Source organism: Rattus norvegicus, chromosome 13 (assembly GCF_036323735.1).
Source record: "Rattus norvegicus strain BN/NHsdMcwi chromosome 13, GRCr8, whole genome shotgun sequence".
Lineage (NCBI taxonomy): Eukaryota > Metazoa > Chordata > Mammalia > Rodentia > Muridae > Rattus > Rattus norvegicus.
The window spans coordinates 80882088-80904883 of record NC_086031.1 but is presented as its reverse complement, the minus strand read 5'-3'; the positions used below and the strand labels follow the sequence as shown (position 1 = coordinate 80904883).

At 47.7% G+C, this 22796-nt stretch overlaps 1 protein-coding gene across 3 annotated transcripts in view; it reads left to right on the top strand.

Moving 5' to 3' along the window:
- Styxl2 (serine/threonine/tyrosine interacting like 2) overlaps positions 1-22543 on the top strand; it is a 29118-nt gene extending 6575 nt beyond the window's left edge. For 2 of the 3 annotated variants that reach the window (XM_006250187.5, XM_006250188.5), the window contains exons 3-6: positions 9079-9173; positions 10695-10926; positions 12958-13175; positions 19300-22539. In XM_006250187.5, the coding sequence (XP_006250249.1) occupies positions 9079-9173; positions 10695-10926; positions 12958-13175; positions 19300-22058 (3304 nt within the window). In that variant the 3' untranslated portion in view covers positions 22059-22539. Of the gene's footprint in view, positions 1-9078; positions 9174-10694; positions 10927-12957; positions 13176-19299 lie in introns of all 3 variants that reach the window. The other variant, NM_001191929.1, reaches the window with a different exon arrangement.
- The last annotated feature ends 253 nt before the right edge of the window (positions 22544-22796 follow it).

Genomic DNA, 22796 nt, shown 5'->3' with positions numbered 1-22796 from the left:
ATAGAGCCTTGCTATGTACCCCAGAGTGGCCTCCAGCTTGCTGTCCTCCTGCTCCAGACTCACGAATGCTGAGATTACAGGAATGCACCACCACGCCCAACTCAACAAACCCTTAGTTGTTGTATTTGTTTTCTAGGATTCTGAGCAAATCATAGCAACATGTATGGCTAAACGCTCATAAATGTGCCGTCTCAGAGCCTGGCAGGCCAAAAGTCTGGCATAAGGGTCACTTTGAGCCTTGTACCCTCTGAGACTTTAGAGCACCCCTCCCTTGTCTCCTCCTAGCTTTGGCTGACTCTGGCCATTCTTGCCTTGTGGTAGCATCATCCAGTCTTCACCTCCTCTTTGTCTCCAAGGACACGTACCATTGGCTTTGAGTATAAACCTAATCTGGACGCTTTTCATCTTGGTCTATTTCATTTACTTAAATCACCATGGTCTTTAATTTTTGTTTCTTTTTTCCGGAGCTGGGGACCGAACCCAGGGCCTTGCGCTCGCTAGGCAAGCGCTCTACCGCTGAGCTAAATCCCCAACCCCAGTCTTTTATTTTTAAGAAATGCATTTTTCAGGCTCAGGAAGATACACCTTTGCAGGAGAAGGCACCATCAATCTACCTTGTACAGCCCTAGATACCACCCTAGCAGACTTTCCTATAAGACAAGGTCAGTGCTTCAGCTCAGGGCCCAAATGACCACTATTAACACAGCAGTTGAAATTGATGTGACGTGTGCTGTCGTCCTGGAAGGAAGTCTTCACTTTTTAAGACTCACCAAATCACTTCCCGCATGATGTAAGAACCTGACAAGGGGAGGTAGACAATAGACAGACACGGAAACCTCCATTTCTTTTTTTTTTTTTTTTTTGGTTCTTTTTTTTCGTAGCTGGGGACCGAACCCAGGGCCTTGCGCTCGCTAGGCAAGCGCTCTACCGCTGAGCTAAATCCCCAACCCCGAAACCCCCATTTCTAACTGAGGTCAACCTGGGCTTCAAGCACCTTAGATGCAAAGGCCACCACTAAGAACTGTGCTCCCTGGGGAGAAAGCCTGCAGATAAAGTTTATGTCTTCCAGGGAGACAGTTTCCCAGGCTTCACAAGTTAACAGTGAAATGCAAACCCCTGTCCAATGCAGTAGCCCATGAGGGCTCTTCTCCCTCACCTATAATCTCCATTTTACCTTTCAGTGAATGAAGAAAGCGGGGTGCACATGGACCTCTGCCCCCTCTCTCCCCTATCAGTGCTTACCTAGCATTTTCCACAAAGGCCAAATCAAAAAGGGTATCCCCTCCTGAAACCCCACCCCTATGTCATCTGCAAGGGACTAAGGTGATTAGACAAAAGTCAGGGCTCCATTCTGTCACCAGGCTGCCTGGCCATCAGTCTAGTGCACTGGCTTTCAAACTTCGCCGTTAATAATCCACCATAGAACAAACCGTTTATCTCACAACTCAGAGTTTATGCACGATACATATAAATGTTTTAAATTTTCTCAAGCTACCCTTATCCTGGACACTGAATAGTGGTTTCCTCCCTCCCTCCTGCCCTCTTCCCTCTCTCCCTGCCTCCATCCTTCCGTTTTTTTCCATCCTCAGACACAGGGCATAACCCACTGAATTGATTTTACGATGCACAAATGGGCCACAGTCTGCAATTTTGAAAAGCACAGGTTTAAAGAAAGCTGCGCCATCGCCTGGCTCCTGGTTAGGAAGTCCATCAAATCCCCTTTATTGTGCTCTTTCAATTCACCCTCAAGGCTTCTTTAGCTGCTACTTCCCTGATCCTGTGATGAGGTATGTATCGATCCTAGATCCGCTTTTTTCTGCCTGTCCTTCTGGAAGAGCTAGCCTTGCTGCTTTCTAATCAGGGTGTGCGTGTCACCTCGCCCCGTCTCAGGAAACCTGGTGGAGGCACAGATGTGGTCATAAATCAAAACCTCAAGGCTGCCAGCTCACTGACCTTGCAAATATCAACAGGACCACCTCTTTCTCTCTCTCTCTCTCTCTCTCTCTCTCTCTCTCTCTCTCTCTCTCTCCCTCCCTCCCTCCCTCCCTTCCTCCCTCCCTCCCTCCCTCCCGCTCCTTCCTTCTTTTTCTACAGTCCCAATTCTCTGCAGAGTGTAACTTCTTTTCAGTTTTATACACCCCTCATTATTAGACTTCATAAACCGTACCTGTGGCAGAACAATATTAGGTCTGTTAGGTTTATATCTCCTCACGGCAGCAGATTCAGAAAAACATTGGTGTCTACATCCCACACTCCACACTGGATAATACCAAACAGCCTAGAGCAGACATATGGTGGGGCTAGGGAGGAAATCTATGTTTGTTCTCCTTGTTTCCCTATAGTTAAGCTGACAACTCCCCCAAAGTCTAGATCTTCTTGACACCTTCTCATGGTCTCTGACTCAGTAGCCAAGTTCAGTCTTTACTTTCAAGAGCAGGGATAACTGTCAGGCATATCTATTCTTAAATTTTAATTATAAATCTTTCTCCAGAGTCTCAGAGTTTAGGCACACTTAGGACAGAGCCTCAATTTCTGCATTAGTAGTTTGAAACGAACTCTGAAAACTGGCTGTGGTGGCACATGCCTGTAATTCCAGAACTCAGGAGGTGGAAGCAAGACAATTCTGAATTTGAGGCTACCCTAGACTATGCAGAGAGTTCAAGCCAGCCTGAGCTGCACAGTCAGATCATGTGTCAAAATAAAACAACAAAACCAAACAACACAGTTCAGGCTAGACTGAGTTACCTAGTGAGACCAGGTATCACAAAAACAAAACAAAACTAGACAAAAGCACCGATCTTCACGATTTGAAGGAACCATAGTTTAGAGAAAATGATAAAGGCCCCTCAAGAAAGGTGAACCAGACCAAGCTCCCACCAACACCACATGCTGAACTCCTTGTGGGGCTTCTTTTCAAAGCAGACAATTGGGGACACATCTTGTGTTAATTTCAATCGGTGTCAGGTTATAGATGTGAGAAAATCTTTTGGGGTCCACAATGGATGACAACTTATGAAAGATGTTTTCTGGGAGTTCTCTGCACAAAGTGCAGACTGGGTGTCTCAGTTGTTTGGAGAATTTCTTCTTGGGAAGTTTATTGTATATGTAACCCTGAAGGCCTTACACATCCTTTAAGTTTCAGGAACTTCCTGAGACTTGTGAGTTATTTACTTCCTGAGTGGTAAGGAGCCTTCTTCCTTCCTCCAGAAAGGAGTGTTTCAATGTAGAAGAAATTGCTATGCAACATATGACAGCTCAGGACTCCCAAGGAGAATGCCATAAACCAGGGAATGGAAGCTGCCTCAAGACCTAGGCTTATAGTCCAGCAAGGTGGCTAGAGGAACTAGATGAACCACCACCTTGCCTCCAAGAAAGACCAAAACCAAAGAATAAATAGCCGCTATTTTACTGTAATTCTTGGGGGAGGGGAATTCTGGCATTCTTCTACGTAGAATGGAAAAAGACACAGTGACTACAGATAGCTTCATTTTAAAAAATGGACTAAAATGTCTTACAGAAAGTCAGCTGCTGCCCAGTCTAACCCAAATGACCCGAGGATAATCCTTCCCGGTGGGGAAAGAAGAGCTAGCTGTTGATATAAGCCTCAGAGACTGGACAACTTGGCTCCAGGAGGGCAGAGAGCACAGCCGTAACGTAGGTCTTGCATTTGCCTTGCTGTTGGGGCCTCACGTGTAGCAGAGACTGGATCAGAGGCAGATCTTGTTGCTGGTTGTCGTAACTGCCGTGTTCCCTTAAATGCAGTGCCACTGAGGACAAATTCAGTCTGTGAGTCAGCAAGTATCTGCTACACATTTGTTGGGTGCCAAACCAAACATTGCCTGGGTTCTGGAACACAAGACTCAACAGAATACCCATCCACCGTCCCTCCACATGCAGAGCAAGGGCTAGAAGAGGAGACAGATACTTAGGAACACATTTATCTCGTTAGTAAGTCTGAAGTTTCACTCAGTAGAATAGCACAAAGGAAAGGGGTATGATGGAAGTCTAGAAAGGGCTTCCCTGAGAAGAGATGGTTGAACTCACACCCAAAGGAAGAGAAGACTAGGCATCCACACGGCCAATATGGGCTTCTGCCAAGACCCGTGGCAGAAGGAAACTGTGAAGGCTAGAGTTCCAGACAGGAATAGATATGGAGAACCTAGTGCAAGCACCTAGGCTGGAGAGAAGGTCAAGGAGCAGGACGTTAGGGCTGGTGGGGTTCGATCCCTGTGATGGGATACAGATAGGCAGGCAGCCATCCATTGATCAGTTTCTATGTTTGTCAGGCACCACCTACTTACCCATTCACTACTCATCTGTCCCCACGTGCTGGGGACAGGCGTGAGATGGCTGCCCAAGCTGTCACAACGTTGCAGTAAATATTAAAAAATGATGATACACCATCCCACGCTGTCGCCGGCACCATAAAGCCACCTGGCATCTGTGAGCTATTTTCATCTCAATCAGCAAAACGTCCCCACCCTCCTCACTGAGTTCCCAATTTCCATCCCACGTTGCCGCCAGCTACTCTCTGGGCCCTGCAGCGATCTCGCCACCCATCTAGTTCCCAAGGCGGGTTGCTGCCATGCCAGTTCCATACTGAGACTGCCTATCCCACGGCTCTTCAGCCACCTTCTTGGCGACTCCCTGCTGTGAATTCCGTTCACAATCCCAGCATCTGCCTTCCGTGGTTATAGTCACAACTCCCAGTAACCCGTTAAAATCAAAACTCTAGAAGCGTGTAATTTATCAGTCAGATTTATATCAGTAAATTCCACCAAAATGTCCACCTAATAAACCCAGAGCCAATTAATATTGATATAAACTGCCTACTTAGATAAGACAAATTGTCCTGTAATAATCCATCCCTTATAAAATAGCCATATCAACCTGTGGCCATGTAAGGCCACCCGGATCTGGGTCGTCCTTCTCTGCCTCCATCTTGGTTCTTCTTCTTCCCTCCTTCTTTCCCTCCTCCCTTCAAAACTCTGTGCCCGCCTTACTTTTTCACTGCCCAATCACAGGCCTTGCCTTATCTTGTGCCTGCCCTCCCCTGCATATAGACAGCAATCTACACCTACGTCACTAGGTCCTCTATTTTTTCATTGTTTTTACCAAGCAACAAGATTTCTAAAGATGCCTCTAGTTCTCTCATGCAATAGTAATACCCACAACCATTCCCTCCTGCTTCAGATACTTTCCTCTTTGTTGATACAGAATTCTCCATGAAAGAGTTAAGGGGAAAGGTTGGTTTGGGCACACAGTTTCAGAGAGATTACAGTTCACCATGGCAGGGAAGATGGTGACAGGAATGGCTTCATCTTTGGCAGTGACCGCATGTGATAGTGGTCCGTCCCTTGCGGCCAACCAGGAAACAGAGAGAGATAGGTCCAAGCTAGAGGCAGGTATAACCTTCAAGGTCACCTAGTGACTCACCCCTGTCACACATCCCAAAAGTTCCAAAAACAGTACCACCAGCTAAGAGCCAAACATTCAAACACGTGAACCTGTAGGGAACATTTCATATTAAGACTGTAGTATTCTGTCCCTGGTCCTCACAGGACTGTGGCCATTTCATGATGCATTTTGAAATGCACTGGGACAACTTTAAGAGTCCCCACAGTCTTAATAGTTCCAACAGTGTTGACTAGTTCAAAGTCTGTTCAGAAATTCAAAGTCTTAAGTGAAGTCTTAGTTGTAATCTCTATTAAAAACAAACAAACAAACAACAAACACATACCTCTAATATAAAATAGCAAAGGGTAAACATCACTGTTATGAAGGGAAAGAATATACGTAAAGAAAGGAGAACTGTCATCAAAGCAAGTTTGCTCTCACCTCATGTGACACAGTTCCGATGCAGTGGCATCGTTTGTGTTCCAGTGAGTTCAGGCAACCCTGTCGCTATCCTCTGCCCATCTTCAGCATTAGGAGCTCTTTCCTGAGCCGGATCTACTGGGTCCTGCACTTTCCTCGGTAACTGTTAGATGCTCTCGGTATTTCTAACACTCTGGGGTCTCTATTCCAGCTTAGGCATCATCTTCACAGCTTCACGCCAGGCCATGAGGGAGTTTCCTGCAGGAATCTGACCCTGCTGCCCCGGCCGGGCCTCTTGGATTTTCTCTAGAACTTTGGTTATAAGCCTCCGTGACTCTGTAGTTCTGATGTTCAGCATGCTGACCATTTCAACATCATATGGATGAAATCAAGTTCTGGTGTCTGGTCAAGACATAGGTAGCCAGGCTCTCTAGAACCATGGCTACAGTGGACTCTGAATGGCCGAATGCCTGCAATAAGAGGAAATACCTTCCTGTTAAAGGAAGCCTAAAGGGTCACTCTGTTCAGATCTCTCTTGTTACTCTTGCTTAAATGAAATCTAAGTCTCTGAAGTTAGTTTTCTTCACCAAGAATGGTCTCATGGTATCTAGCCTACCATCCATGCTAGTGTGAAGCAAATGCTTTCCCTTCCGTTGTCCCAGCCTCTTAACAGCTACCACCACTTTATTCACAGTATTTGTCTTATCTTTAACTTTTCATTTGCTCACACTTCTCTCTTCATCAAATTGCACGTTTTCAAGTCTTGCTCCCCCAGATATTGGTCTGGATTTTCACTGTAAATCTGGCCAAAGTCAGTTAACAATAACCATGCTGTAGCCTACATGTTCTGCTGTCTCAAAATTACTCTGCCAGATTAATTAGCCCATTGGTTTTGGGCTAATTAACCCATTTTAACTCAAATGTTCAGGACCTGGACAAAAAAAAAATCTAGATTCTTTTCTGGAATGTAGCATGCATGACCTCTAACCCAGTCCCCAACAGTCTCTGTTCCCATGAGCAGAGTTTAGATTGACCTCATTTTGCTCAGCATTCTAGTGTTCTGAGCTCCAACTGCAGTGGCCCATTACAGCACTTCAGAGTTTGTTCTCCTGCAGTGCACATCATAAGCCAGTTGCAAAGGCTTTAATCACAGAAATAATGTCATTTTATTGATATCAATTTTCTTTTTTAAAGACTTTTTATTTATTTTATCTATATTACTGTTCTATCTGCATGTACCCCTGTATGCCAGGGCACCCCATCAGAACTCATTACAGATGGTTGTGAGCCACCATGTGGTTGCTGGGAATTGAACCCAGGACTTCAGAAAGAGCAGCCAGTGCTCTTAACCGCTGAGCCATCTCCCCAGCCCCAACACCAATTTTCTGTATTACTTACTTTTTTCATAAGTGACTGAATAACTGACAGCATGACACAAAAAAGAAAGGTTTTATTTTGGCTTTGGTTTTGAAGAGATAATAATCTATCACATTAGGGAAAGCATTAGCTGCAGGAGTGCCTCTATCCTAGGTCATGGGAACGTACAGAGACAGCATCATAGACTAGAAGACAGAGGGCACTAGACCTAAACCTGAGATACATACAGCCTTCAGGGTACTTTTACCAGGTAGGCTCCATGCTCCAAAAGTTCTATGACTTTCCAAAACGTCATTATCAACTGGGGGCCAGCTATTCAAACATGGGAGATTTTGGGGAAACACACACACACACACACACACACACACACACACACACACACACGAAACTGCACTTTCTGTTCATAAGAAGTACTTGAGGCTAAGATAGGAATGCCCCCAATGACCCGTTGGTTGGAAAGCCTCGGGAACTATGGGTTATTAAGTCACAATGTGCTGTCCCTTGGGCATAGGCATAGGTAGGGCTGGCCTTGCTCTGGACAGAGTCACAGGCTATCCTCTTTCTTTTAGGCAGGGATTTTTTCCCTTGCCTAGCTGACTGTGAGCACACGCTCCTTCCAAGAGTATACTCTGGTCCCACGGATACCTACTAGAGAAATTTTCTGGTAAATCATTCCATTCCAGCTTACCTCAAACTTGCTGTATTCAGTGCAGCTAGATTTTCCTCAGCTCAGCTTTACTCGGTTTACATTCATCCCTCTGTGTATGATCTCACAAGTACCTCTGAAGCTGCTTTCCTATGTCCACATCTGTATTAGGCCTGGGAACCCGGCTGGCACTGCCTTCTCGGATGAACTCGTCTCACTGTGGCAACCTAAATGGTCCCGGTGTATTGTGCTGAAGACAAGGCTGGACCTCGAGTGCTACTGCTCTGTTTGCATCTTTATTTGGCCATTTGGAGCATATTCTTCAGCTCCTTGATCACACTTCTTCATTTGTGAAAGAAGAGTAACAGTAACTCTACTCGGTGGGACACTTCTTAGGATTGCATTCCCAGAAGGCACTTGTTCTCCACTAAGTCGTCTGTCCGTGCCACTGTTTCGAGAGGCAAGATGATGGAGGAAACCCAACACTGGAAAATAGAACTCAAGCAGGGTGCAATTCACTGGTGAACTTCACAGGGGTCCTAACGTTTGACCTGTCCTAAGTCTCCACGCTTCTCAGTGCTCCCTTTCATACACCTACTGAATTACTTCTCAGAAATACCTTCCACGTTTACCCACGTTACTTTATTAATCCCTTGGACTCAGCCTCGTTCTTGTTCCTTTGAGCTCAGAATCAGGGCTGGTGACTTGAGCAGTCCTGTGGCATTTCGCTTCACCTCCGTTGTCCACGCATCTCCCTAGGAGCAGGGAGAAAGGTATTGGGGATGAAGGGAACAGTGACAGTCTGTCCAGCCTTCCAATTCCTGAGAACCCTGTAGAGTCATAGTTGGTGACATTCTCAATTGCACTGACTGCAGAAGGGAGAGGAGGGGGGAGTTGAGCATTAGCACGTGGAAGAGAGTAGCACCCTAGGGTCAGCCCTCCAGCCATAGACATCTGCTCTCTCTACAATCCAGACTACCGCAACATTCCATGGCAGCTCAGACTCAGGTGATGTTTCAGACAGGAAAGCCAAGGGGTACCCAAGGGTACCAGTGGGTACCAAACTACAGCGTGCCCACCACCCAGCCTTCCCAGGTTCTCCAAACATAGTGTGGGCTTCCCAGTCCTCTCTCGTTGTTTTGCACACATAGATAAAACCAGAGTGGCTCTCTACCGTCGGAAGGCCTCCATACGCATGCTTCCAGGCTTATCCCCCTTCTTGTATCCTTTTCTCCTAGGTACTCAGTGGTCTCAGACGCAGAAACTGAAAGTATTTTCATGGAGCCCATCCATCTCTCCTCGGCCGTAGCTGCCAAGCAGATCATCAACGAAGGTAACACAACTAAAATCTCAGTGAGCAGAGGGAGGGCCCGGTGGCTAACAGTGGGCCCGATGGCAGGGGCAGGCTGTCAGTGCTGCCTGTCTGTCACACAGGGGAGAGCAGATATCACAGAGACGGGTGTGCCAAACCCACCTTGATAACATGGGACAAGGTGAAACTCGTCACATATCATATGAATGGTTCTCTAGCCCATGGTCGTGAAGGGAAGCCGCTCACTCTGACCTCAGAGCTGTCCACTTTGATTTTTTGCGAATGGGGTGGGTGTAGAGGGGTTTGTGATAGGAATAAGGAAAACCCAGAGAGTTCTGTTCAAAACGATGTTTACGTTTGGATCTCTATCCATTCTGCTTAAGGATGGTTTTTAATCTGTCTTTAAAAGCTGATAAACTGGGGCCAGGGAAATGTCTCATTTCCCTGTAAGGCTGGTGGCCTGAATTTGATCTTCTGACCTTACTAACTCCCACAAGTTGTCCTTTACCTCCACACGTACACTGTGGTATATGTGCCCACACACACACACACCCAAACTAAATGGTTATATTAAAAATTTAAATCGACAAGGTAGGTCGGAATGAGGAAACTTACGGGAAAGCAGGGTGGATCTTGATAGTATTTTCACTGCAAAGTTTGAGGTAGACCGCATACAAGATTTCATTCATGGCTACTCATGATTGGAAAGTGTACCGGTTTGATTTGGTTTGTTTCCTAGGAAGTTTTGGAGCAGACATCTTTCACAGTTCTACTCTTTCCTGCTCTCCTCTAAGTGATCTGCCTCATCTCTGATGGGGTTAGCCAGAGCAAGGCAACAAGGCTGGTGACAGAGGGCTCAGATAGTTGGAATTTAAGCTCATTTAGAGTTTGACTTTTCTAGCTTTTCTTGTCAGAAAGGCCCTGGGTCCTGGAGTGAGATCACATTTCCCACCCTCCTCAGAGTGAGGCCTCGGGGGCTGCAGAGACAAGAACTGCAGGCAGAGGGGCAAGAACCTGTGTGGGGAAGCAATGAATGAAACACAAGCAAACTTAAGGTCTCTCAGAAGGCAATGCCTCATAAACAACTGATAAAACTTAACGTTTCCCAGAAGTGTGTGCATTCCAGATGTGATGGGGCGGGCTACGCTAGGGAAGAGCACCATTCCTCATTTAGTAGATCCTCATGACCATCTACATTGTACTGAGACTATAGGATTTGACAGGAATCAGACACACGGGGAATAGTCAAACACCTGGGTCTAAGAAGTTATCGGCCAGCTTTACAGCCAAAGAAGTGAGTGGCAGAAAGCAGTTTGGTCCCCCCTCCCCCACACCCACCTGCAGTGGATCCTGATAACAAGTGTCTAAAGTCAATGCCAAGGTCCTCCTGCGTCCTAATGGAACCCTTCCTGGCAGAGCCTCCCAGCATTCCGTCTGTGCCAGGGTCCTGGTAGCAAGCTGACCAAGAGAGGCTCTCTCAAAGGACAAGAAAAGCTGTTGTATTCCTAACTCTCTGATACAAATGCCACTTGTCCCCTCTAGAACTCAAGCCTCGGGGTCTCAGAACAGACACGGAGTGCCCAGGCATGCTGGAGTCTGCTGAACAGCTGCTGGTGGAAGACCTGTACAACCGTGTCCGGGAGAAGATGGATGACAAAAGCCTGTTCAACACCCCCTGTGTGCTGGACCTGCAGCGGGCACTGATCCAGGACCGGCAAGAGGCCCCTCGGAATGAGGTGGACGAGGTCTGGCCCAACGTCTTCATAGCTGAGAAGTGAGTGTTATCACTGGGGGACATGGCCCTCTGTCCTTCTCCTTGGTTAAATCCCTGAGATGAAACTCCTCTAGCCCATCAAAGGCTCCCCTGCTTCCTGCCATCCAATGGGGCCTGGCCTGACCACTTAGCCAGGCCTGACACTGGAGAGAGTCTTCCTACCCACCTGCACGCAGAGATCCCCAGACAAAGTGAGCACCTTCCTCTTCCCCACAAGTGCCCTCCAGCCCAGCCTTGCCCTTCCGAATGTCTTCCTGACATAAGTGTTGGCCAACCCCATCATTTCTACCACCCCATCACATCTCTAACAACCAGACACGAGAACACCAGGATCTACAGACAGTATCCATGTGCATGTGCATGCAAGTTTAACAATAATGAAAATGAAAATGTACATAATACAGTAAAAGAATAGTGTGTGTATGTGCAGTGTGATGTTGGCTAGGCGCTCTCTCTCTCTCTCTCTCTCTCTCTGTGTGTGTGTGTGTGTGTGTGTGTGTGTGTGTGTCACATTAGAAAGAAATGTGATAGAATATTAATATACTCAAGAGGTGGTTCTGTTCTTTCCTTTGGGTTTCTTTTGGGACATACGGGTCCCCCAGACATTGTTCTTCTAATCACAAAACTTGGTTTTAAGTTAACCAGTGACTGTTGAAGTGAAAACAAAATCCATGCCATTCCATCCCTTCAGGGTCTTCTCGGTGTATAATTGATACCAGTAGGCTATTTTTGAGAAATGAATTTTTGCTGATTCATTGGTTACTTAATGAGACATCTTCCTGATGCAATTACCCTTAGATCCAGAATCGAGAGATGGAGGTTAGGGCCCCGGGGCAGGCAGCTTTGAATATTGGGTCTTATACTCTATCATGAAGTTGATCAGTTGCCCAGAACCTGATTCCCAGATCATCAAGACCTAAGTGACTTCTAACTAGATGTCCAGGTCCAGAAGCATTTATTTCGTGGTCACCAGACATCTCCAGATATCCTTAGCTAAAGGCCTCTGCAGTTCTTAGAGCAAAGCTGTCCTCAGGGGCTTTTCAAATTGAGCTCCACATACAAAAAAAAAAAAAAAAAAAAAAAAAAAAAAAAAAAAAGAAAGAGGCCTGAACACTAGACCTTGTTTGGTCTTTTTCTCCTTTCAAGCCTTGGGTAAAAGCTCTTGAATTCATTTTTATAATCTTCAAACAGATATAAAAGTAGTTGCCCTTTCTACGGCTTCAGTTTATGATAAGGATAAAAGGAAATAATGTGTGTGAGGGGTCTGGAAAAATGTAGCATGTAATGCCAAGCGCAAGACTCATGTATTTATTTATTTATGTAATCATTTATTTGTGTACGCATTTATTTGTTTACTTAGGTACTTATTTATTTGTTTATCTATTATTTGTCTATTTAAATATTTTGTATGCTTGTTTTGTCTACATGTACATCTATATACTGTGTACACGCCTGTGGACAGAGAGGGTGGTCAAAGTGCAAGACTTTATCTGTCTATCTATCTATCTATCTATCTATCTATCTATCTATCTATCTATCTATCTATCTATTGTTTTAAATATTTTGTCCGTATGTTTTGTCTCCATGTATATCTATACACCATATACACATTTGATGCTAGCAGAGGGTGTTGGATCTCCTGGGACTGGAGTTAGAGAGGGTTATGAGCCACCACATGGCTTGGAATAGAACCTTGGTCCTCTGGAAGAGAAGCCAGTGCTCTTAACCACTGAACTATCTCTCTGGGCCCCTAATTTTACTTTTTATGCCAACTTTATGCTTTGATACATGTACATCTTCAATTGTCTTGTCCTCCTTTTCCCCCTGCCCTTCCCCAACCAATCCCCTATCTTTTTTCTACCTTGCTGTAGCCCAAAGCATTGCTCCCTTGTTTATTACAGGCGTTAACAGTGAGCCCCAGACCACAAGGGGCACAGGACGGAGCACTAGCCCAGCTATGTGCTCCCCTCACACTGGTGATATATCTTTCTAGTTCTGACTCTGGCGACCACGCCCTGCTTCTTGTTCCAGGAGTGTGGCTGTGAACAAGGGGCGACTGAAAAGGCTGGGAATCACCCACATCCTGAACGCTGCCCATGGCACTGGCGTTTACACTGGTCCCGAATTCTACACTGGCCTGGAGATCCAGTACCTGGGGGTGGAAGTGGATGATTTCCCAGAGGTGGACATCTCCCAGCATTTCCGGAAGGCAGCTGAGTTTCTTGATGAAGCCCTGCTGACCTATAGAGGTGAGTGGGTCCTGCAGGTTCCAGGCTGTGAGGAATCTCGCAGTGGGGGAATGTTATAAAAACTTCCTGATTGCCTGGGGGCTGTCTGTCTTCATGTGGTGGCTTTCTGGGAGAAGGGAAAGAGTGGTCATTCATCCTGTGGGCGACTATTAAGGGCCAAACATGTGGCCATGCGGTGAGTCCTGTTCTCCCACTGTCCTGAGGCACAATAGACATTGCACTAGGCAATGAGGGGAGGGGAAATTAAAGAAGGAAGGAGGGAGGTAGGGGAGAGGGAAAGAAGGAAGGAAGAAGGGGAGGAAAGGGAGCCATGGTGCAAGGCAGAAAGTAACTAGAGTGACTCACTGGAGTGGCAGGCTCCCTCCCTGAGGGTACTGGGGAAGACCAGACTATGAACCAGACATGTAAGCTCTGTGGGGAAGAGGAGCTAGACAGGAAAATAGAGACTTACTCTTGGCTAAGGGAATAGCTAGTACAAAACCCCCAAGTTTGATGTGTTCAGGAATCAAAAGACTGGGCTGAATTAGCATAGCACCTGAGGGCCAAGTGTCAGGGACAGTCAGTGGGGGAGCCAGAGTGCCCATGAGGATGACAGGATGCTGAGGTGACTGATGGCCTACAAGTCATTCCTCTGCCTTAGAGAATGGTCAAGTAGGAAGGAGTGAAGCAGGGCCCTGGCTGCTGTGTGAGTCATTGTGGGATTAGACCAGAGTCTGTGGGAGTGCCCAGGGTTCTTTACACTTCTCCATGACAGGTTTGTGCCCCTTCAGGAACCACAGCAGGAAGTGTGCAGGCTTTGCTGTCCAGAGGCCCGTCCTAGAGTCCACAAGGAACTAGCTTTGTCCTCAGACTATTCTCCTTGCCCCGGGAAGCGTATCGTCCTTACGTATAACAAATGCTAATGTTGCCTCGAGGGATAAAAACTTAGAAACAAGTTTATGTAACATATTGCCTGCCCCATGACAAATGTTTTAAAAATTACTGCCATCATCATAAGAATAATATTGTTAGTGATTCCAGGAAAGGGCATAGTCTGCCACCACCCATGACCGGGACTGGGAGCTTCTAATGGAAAATAGCCACATGCACAGAATATATGGATGTGTGTAAACTTTATTACACACACATACACAAAGAGGTTGTTTTTCTTTTGATGCTCTTTTAAAAAATCTTTTTGTTTTAGAGCGACGACATCTTACTCTGTAGCCTGGTCTCTATTATAACTCATTGTGTAACTCAGGTTGGCCTTCAACTTGAGGCAATCCTCCTGCCTCAGCCTCTTACATGCCAGGATTACACCCATGAGCTACACACCTGACTTACTTTTTAAAATGCAGGCCTTTTTTTTTTTTTTAATCCATGTGGGATACATGTGTCAATGTGTGGCAAGGATTCTTCGCTCCTTTGCAGCCTGCAACCAGGGGCCAGCCTCCTGACAGAAAGGGCTGGAAGCAGGGCGTGGTCTGTGGATGCCATCATAAAGGAGAGCATGAATTCCACAGTAGGCAGGAGGCTTTGGCAGAAGTTAGGTTCGCAGCTAGAGCAGGCCTGTGAAGGAAGGAGATGCTGTGATGGAACAGGAGGTCAACTTATGGAGGACACCCACCCAGGCTCTAGAACTCATGCACCAGTGCAAATTCCCTCAGGTTAGTAGATCTCAGCATTCCTAATGCTACGACCTTTTAGTACAGTTCCCTATGTCATGGTGACCCCCAACCATGAAATCATTTTGTAGCTACTTCATAGCTATAATCTTACTGCTGTTGTGAATCGTAATGTAAACATCTGATATGCAACCCCAAAGGGGTCGAGACACACAGGCTAAACCCCCACCTTGCCGGGGCCTCTCCTCTCCCTGTTCTGGATTGAGCCTTCACCTTCTGCAGTCTCCAGAACGACTGCACTGGCTCCCCCAAAGACCTCCTTCCCTTTACTCTAGGAGGCACTGGTGGAAGGAGCACCAGTTTCCATCACAGTGGTCCCATGATGGGGGGGGGCACTGTTTCCATTTCACATGGGAAGGGGAGACTTCATGACAGGTCCTGTCCTTCCCCTCTGTGTGATAATAAAATTCTCTTACCTTAAAGAAATGGCAAATGTGTGTAGTTCGAGCACGTGGGAGGATGAAGGGGAGGGGAAGGATTACTGTGACTTCCAAGCCAACCTTAGCTATACGACAAGTATCAGCCCAGGTGCCATTACCTACCAAGATCCTGTCTCAAAAAAATAATAAACACAGTACACACAGTCAGGGGCAGGGGGCATAGATTTTGCGAGCAAGTGTGACACTAGCTCCAAGTCCTCAGGAAACCATACGCTAAAGGGAGCCATGCTACCAAGAAACACAAGAAAGAATTTAAAGACAGGACTCCAGCATGGCCTGAGGAAACACCAGACAATCACGGGGCTCCTGGCTTCTTCCTCCCTCTGTGTCAGATAAGAAGGCTGCTATTCGCTAAGCTGTCATCTGTTTCATCCTGTTTCCAAACCCTGGAGAGTTTATCTGGCAGACTGGTACTCTACCTCGAGTGCTATCAGCAGCAGCCAGTCGAATGGCCTCCGGGTGAGCACTCTTTCCTTGGGGTGTGGAGAGGTATGTCCTGAAGAAAGGGAGACAATTAAGGGTCTAGAGGACACAGTACCAGCACACAACATCAAGGGAAAAAAGCAGCCTGAGGGGTGGTAATGTGTAGGCACAGCCTTGCTCAAGCCCAGCACTGCCTCCAGTAGCACTCTTTAATCTTTGAAACAGGGCCCTTCTCCAGACGGGCCCTCCACCCACCGATCATCCCAGTTGCTAAACAAAGTGATGACTGTGTACGTTGGCCATCTTCCTGGAGCCGTTTTATTGATAGAAAGTTTTCATCCTGTCAGTAGTGGCGGGGACAGAGGCACATTACCCACATCAGCCTGAGGTGCTCCCTTCATCTTTTGGGGACCTCCGCTGAGATCCCACCAGATCCTTGACACAAAAGAATTTCAGGATGAGCCAGTATGAGGCAGGCTTGGTGTTTATTAAAAGACATTTTTAACACATTTCAAAACAGGGATTGATAGAAAGAGAGGAGCTTAAGAAGAAAGCGAGGCACCCCCAGGAGCACGGGCACGGGCTGCTCCGACAGAGTGCCCGTGGGCTCCTTTACAGTAGCCACACACACCGTTCTGGTAGGACTCCAAAGCTATTATCTTTAAAGGGCTGTGAGCTTAAACGAGACCGCAGGGTGGTTCCTGAGGGGCACCGGACATACGATTGCTGTTGATAAGGTAAAGCCCTAGGTCCCTGGGGACGTAGGAAGTTAAGTGTCTCCACTATAAACAAAGCTAACAGGCTCATTTGAGATCCCCAAAAAAATGTCTGGGAGAGGAATGACGCCTGTCCCAGGTCATATACATCCAGGCCTTAATCCTATGTCATTGCTGTTTTAACAAAATGCCCATATATGAAGTGAATGTTATCATTATGTGGGCAATGTTTGCAGCACTGACACATAGTGCTGGAACTCTTTTTTCCCCGCTGGTGAGAGACTTGACACAATCCCATGTCCCCATAAATTTACCCTATCTTCTTGCCTTGCTTTAATAATACAGTTTTTCTTCGCTTTGGCGGGTGCCCACTGGAGTTGTACTCAGTGCCTCTTCCCTGGTGCTGCGGATCAAACCCAGGTCCTCCCTAATGCCAGCCAAGCTCTGTCCAGTGAGTGCTCCTTTGCCTGGGCCCTGCACGGAACAGAGAAAAGAGAAAGATCCTGTTCTTGCTTGGATGAAGTGAGTGGAAACCCTCAGGCCCACCCCACTCAGCCTCTCCTTGTCCTTCAGGCTGCTTCCCTGGGGCTCTGCAGAGGAATCCCAGGAGCAAAGAACACAGCGAAGGAAGATTTGCCCCATTCCAGACCTGCATTCTGCTGTACTCTTGTCTAAGCAGCTCTCGGCGCCCTTATGACTGAGAGTAGCAGTACTGTCCTGAAAGTGAGCCAGTCTGTCAAAGGACAAGTGCAGGATCTTGATCCTAACAGCGGGAGGTTGGGAGCTGGCCAGAAGGTTAAGAAAAAGGTCCTTGGTGAGGCCCAGGTGTGGTAGGAGGGGCTGGAATGGGACACAGAGGCCTTTATTATTTTGGCTCCGCTCACTTACCTCCCTCTAGTGGCTGCCCACTCCTGGCAAGAGCAGCCTCACTGGGGCCTGGGGCCTTTCAGGTTTCAGTCTCCGACCTCTGCGACAGAGACGCGCATGGCCTTACCATCGCAAAAATATAATAATACAAGAATCATTCCCCTGCTCATATTATCAGTGGGACTCCTGCCGATTTAGCAAACATCTCCAAAGGCTGTTGGCAAATAGATTGATGGCAGCCAGGAGGAAGGTCTCCAGGGGTCTCGGGCTGCATCTTAAACAGCCATTAGAATGAAGGTACTGACAGAGTGTCTGTCACATTTATGAAAGATGCAAAGCAGAAGGGGAGGCCAGGGGACAACATGCCTGCTGAATGGTACAGCTGAGACTTCCAGAAGCGTCCGTGGGCTGGAAGAACCAACCAACGTAGACCAAAAGTATCTGCAGGGATTTGTGAGGTTATCCTTAAGCTTAAAAACACACCTCAAGAGGAGGGACACGACTTGGCAGCAGGTGGATTTTTTTTTTATTAGAGTTTTATAGATTTCAGTTGGTATAGAAGAATTTAAGATCATCGTTTGATCTGTCGTCCACACTGCAAGCATGCTGTGGTTTAGACGGCTTGAGTGCCCCCTTCCAGGGCTTCCTGACCTGAAAATTATTGGAATTGTTGGTGGAAGAAAGTCATTGTTTTAGATAGTAAGAGGGTGGAAACTTGTCCAACACTAGGGATGCAGCCCTTAGTAGAGGATGAGGTTTGGGTAAGGTCATTAGGGTGGAAGCCTCATGACTTAATCCTGGGAACTTTTTAAGAGGCAGACACACACACACACACACACACACACACACACACACACACACACATGCACGCACACACACACACTTCACATACTTGTTGTCTTTTACCCTCCAACGATATTGTATAGGACTCCACCAGCAGAAAGGCTGTTATTAGATGCAACCTCCAGATGATGCACCTTCAAAATCATAAGCAAAACAAAACAAACAAAAAAACAAAAAACAAAAAAAAACAAAAGACAAAAACAAAAAAACCCTTACTTTCTTCATAAAGTAACCTGCCTCAGGTATTTCATTCTATGAGTAAAAAAACGGTTAGTACAGATGGCACGAGCGAAGGCTAGGTGTCCAGGACAAGTGACGAGGGAACCTACTCTGGGTGAGTTGTCTAAACTGGAAATACCTTGTCCCATCCTGGAAACAATTCCACATTAAAATAAACTAACGGACTAACAGTTCTGTGTTTTGATTTAATGTTTGGAAGAGAGTGACTATAGTCAGGAGGGAAATGCTTAAAAGACTCGGATTAGCTGGAACAAAAAGCAAAACAAAACAAATACAGTCGGCAGTGATGTTTGTAAGGGCCTTTGTACAAAGGGCCTGTTTCATACAAATGTGTTTGTTGTTGATCCCAGAATATCAGCATAGAAGTGCTGGAGGCAGTGGGCTATACTTCACCCTAATATATGTAAGAACTCTCCAAAAAAATTAGATGGGCCCCGGTGGAAGGAGTCTGTGGATCTGTGAGCCAATGAGTTCCCATTGCTGCCAGCATCCTGCAGTGCCTGGATGGCAGATGTGGCTTGCAGGATGCTGTAAAGGGAACGTTTCAGCTTTGTGCTCAGTGGGGTCAGCTCTCTCTCTCTCTCTCTCTCTCTCTCTCTCTCTCTCTCTCTCTCTCTCTCTTCCTCTTTTTCTCAATCTCCCTCCCTTCCCCTCTCATTCTCTCTCTCTCTCTCTCTCTCTCTCTCTCTCTCTCTCTCTCTCTCTCTCTCTCTTCCTCTTTTTCTCAATCTCCCTCCCTTCCCCTCTCATTCTCTCTCTCTCTCTCTCTGATGTCCCTGGGGCAAGTCCTTGTGTGACTTGAGCATGGATGCATAGAGTCAAAGCAAACGCGGAGGCGCCAAGTTCAACACATCGAGACAGCACGCTAGAAAAAGACCACAAGGAGTCCCAGAAATCATATCATTGTCTCATGTGTTCACTTTGTTTTTAGGGAAAGTCCTGGTCAGCAGTGAGATGGGTATCAGCAGGTCAGCAGTGCTGGTGGTCGCCTACCTGATGATCTTCCACAACATGGCCATCCTGGAAGCCTTGATGACTGTCCGCCGAAAGCGGGCTATCTACCCCAACGACGGCTTCCTCAAACAGCTGCGGGAGCTCAACGAGAAACTGATGGAGGAGAGGGAAGAAGAGGATGATGAAGAGGAGCCTGAGGAGGATGCCGGGAGCACACTGGGTGCTAGAGTAAATTCCTTGATGGTGGAAGAAGAAGATGATGCCACCAGCCACCTGAGTGGCTCCTCCTTGGGGAAGGCCAGCCAGGTCTCCCAGCCAGTCACCCTCATTGATGAAGAGGAGGAAGAGAGGCTGTATGAGGAGTGGAGGAAGGGGCAGGGCTTCCCCAAGGCTGAGGCTTCTCAGGGTAGAAAGGGTAGCTGTTCTGCGTCCTCCGAGCAAGACGGGGACGACTGTGAGGATGGGGCTGTGGAGAGGATAATCCAGGAGTGGCAGAGCCGAAATGAGAGGTACCAAGCCAAAGGGCACAAGCAGTGGAATCGGGAGGAAGACGAGGAGGAAGAGAACTCCTACACCAGCAGAAGGCGCAGACACACCCTAAGCGAGAGCAGCGCCTCTGAGAGCGTGAGCAGCCATGACATCCGGGTCCTGAAGCAGCAACTGAAGAGGACCAGCCAAAGCCGCCACGACAGACACCGCTCTGACTCCGAGTCCACGGAGAGCACCTGGGACATGTGGAACGAGAGGCTGGTGGAGATCGAGAAGGAGGCTGCCCGGAAGTATCGCTCCAAGAGCAAGAGGGAGGAGCTGGATGCCGATTCAGAGGCAGGGAGCAGGGTCCGAGAGGACGATGAGGAGAGTGTATTGTCCGAGGCCAGCTCCTTCTACAACTTCTGCAGTAGGAACAAGGACAAGCTCACTGCCCTGGAAAGGTGGAAGGTTAAGAGAATCCAATTTGGATTTCACAAGAAAGACTCAGAGGTGGTAGACGCGGGCAGTGAGGATGGTACGGAAGAGGCAACAGGAGAGAAGAACCTTTCTGATGTCAACCTGACAGCCTACCAGGCCTGGAAGCTGAAACACCAGAAGAAGGTGGGCAATGAGAACAAGGAGGAGGTGGTTGAGATGAGCAAAGGAGAGGACACAGCCTTAGCTAAGAAGAGACAACGGAGACTAGAGTTACTGGAGAGAAGCAGGCAGACGCTGGAGGAGAGCCGGTCCATGGGAAGCTGGGAGGGAGACAGCTCAACTGCCAGCAGGAGCATCCCCCTGTCTGCATTCTGGTCTGCAGCCCCCTCTGTCAGTGTGGATGGGGACACAGCGTCAGTACTCAGCGCCCAGAGCCAGCATTCTCACCTGTCTCAGCCTGCAAGTAACATGCCCACCACACCCCTGCCTAACCTGCCAGTGGGTCCGGGAGACACCATTTCCATTGCCAGTATCCAGAACTGGATCGCCAGTGTCGTCAATGAAACCCTTGCCCAAAAGCAAAACGAAATGCTCACGTTGTCCCGCGCCCCCTCTGTTGCAAGCATGAGGGCAGCTCCAGCAGCCAGCTGCCTTGGGGATGACCAACTCTCGGTGCTCAGCACCTCCCTGAGTGGCTGCCTACCGCCTCAGAGCCAGGGGAGACCCAGCTCCGACGTGCAATCTGTGCTGTCCTCCACCAGCTCCCTGACCTCCAGGGCTGAAGGCAGTGAGAACAAAGTGAGAGGGACCAGCAAGCCCATCTACAGCCTCTTTGCTGACAACGTGAACCTGAAGGAGCTCGGCCGGAAGGAGAAAGAAATGCAGATGGAGCTGCAGGAGAAGATGTCCGAATATAAAATGGAGAAGCTGGCCTCTGATAACAAGCGTAGCTCTCTCTTCAAGAAGAAGAAGGCCAAGGACGACGAGGACATCAGCGTGGGTGACAGAGACGAGGACACAGACAGTGCCATTGGAAGCTTCCGGTATTCCTCCCGAAGTAATTCCCAGAAGCCTGAGACAGATGCCTCCTCCTCTCTGGCCATCTCCGATCACTTTAGAAATGGCCGCAGCGTGGGCAACGAGGTAGGTAGCAATATTAATACATGGCTCAGTGGCCTCAGGATGGAAGAAAAATCTCCTCCTCAAAGTGATTGGTCTGGAAGCTCCAGGGGGAGGTACTCCAGGTCTTCCCTGTTCCGGGAAACAGAGTCTAAATCCTGCAGTTACAAGTTCTCCAAATCTAGGTCACAGGAACAGGACTCCTCCTTCCACGAAACCGATGGCAACACTGTGCGAAACACCTCCCGGTTCTCCTCTTCCACCACCAAGGAGGGCAGAGAGATGCACAAGTTCTCCAGGTCCACATTCAGCGAGACCTCGAGCTCCCGAGAGGAGAGCCCAGAACCCTATTTCTTCCGCCGAACCCCTGAACCGTCCGATGGGGAAGAGTCCCCCGAGCTAAGGCGTCCAAACTGGACCAGGCCCAGGGATTGGGAAGACGTAGAAGAGTCATCTAAATCAGACTTCGCTGAGTTTGGGGCCAAGAGGAAATTCACCCAGAGCTTCATGAGGTCTGAAGAGGAGGGAGAGAAGGAGAGGACAGAAAACCGAGAGGAAGGGAGGTTTGCATCTGGGCGTCAGTCCCAGTATCGGAGAAGCACAAACCGGCAAGAGGAAGAAGAAATGGATGATGAAGCCATCATTGCTGCTTGGAGAAAGCGGCAAGAAGAAACCAGAACCAAACTGCAAAGAAGGAGAGAGGACTGAACTGAGTGAGGCCCACCTTGGAGACATTGGGAAGGGCAAGAAGCCATTCTACTGAACACGGGGCTTGGGGATAGCTTACCGTTACCTGCCAAGGCTTGCGCAGGCGACAGGCTCTTCCAGAAGTGCAAAATGGCAAGTATTCAAGTAGAAAGGGCCTGGACATACAGTAGGGTGGAGAAGAGAGAAGAGCCATCCATGTGAGGCCTAAATTCTGGACCAGCTGACTTAATGTCACCCCAGGCCCTCTAAGCTTTCGTGTTTCCCTTCTGTATTTGGTAGTGTCCGTCACAGAGTGGAGAAGTGAGTCTACAAAGTCACTGAGAAAGACCTTACTTGCAGACTGTGGTTCTCTTTGTTGAGCTTTTGTTATGAGGCCCAGGTGATCTATTCCATAGCAGTTCTGGCCTCTCCCTGCTAATACTCAGCTGTGATGGCTTCTTTCCAATGTTCCAGATCGACATTAAATTGATATGCTGTCAAATGTTTCTTCAGTCTGGTCATTTCTAACTCTGGCTGTTAGAGGAACCTCAGTTGGAATATAGCACATAACACCCATGTGCTATATTCCACGAAAGCCGTGTCTTTAAACAATCATGGCTGTCCCATTACTAAAGAGAATGACAAAAGGTTTAGGATATGATACAGTCGGTCAGGGGCCATTCTAGAAAACCCTTGAGAGAAACAGAAAAAACTAAGGAAGTAGAGGATACATTTGCTCATATGAGGTAGAGAGGGTCC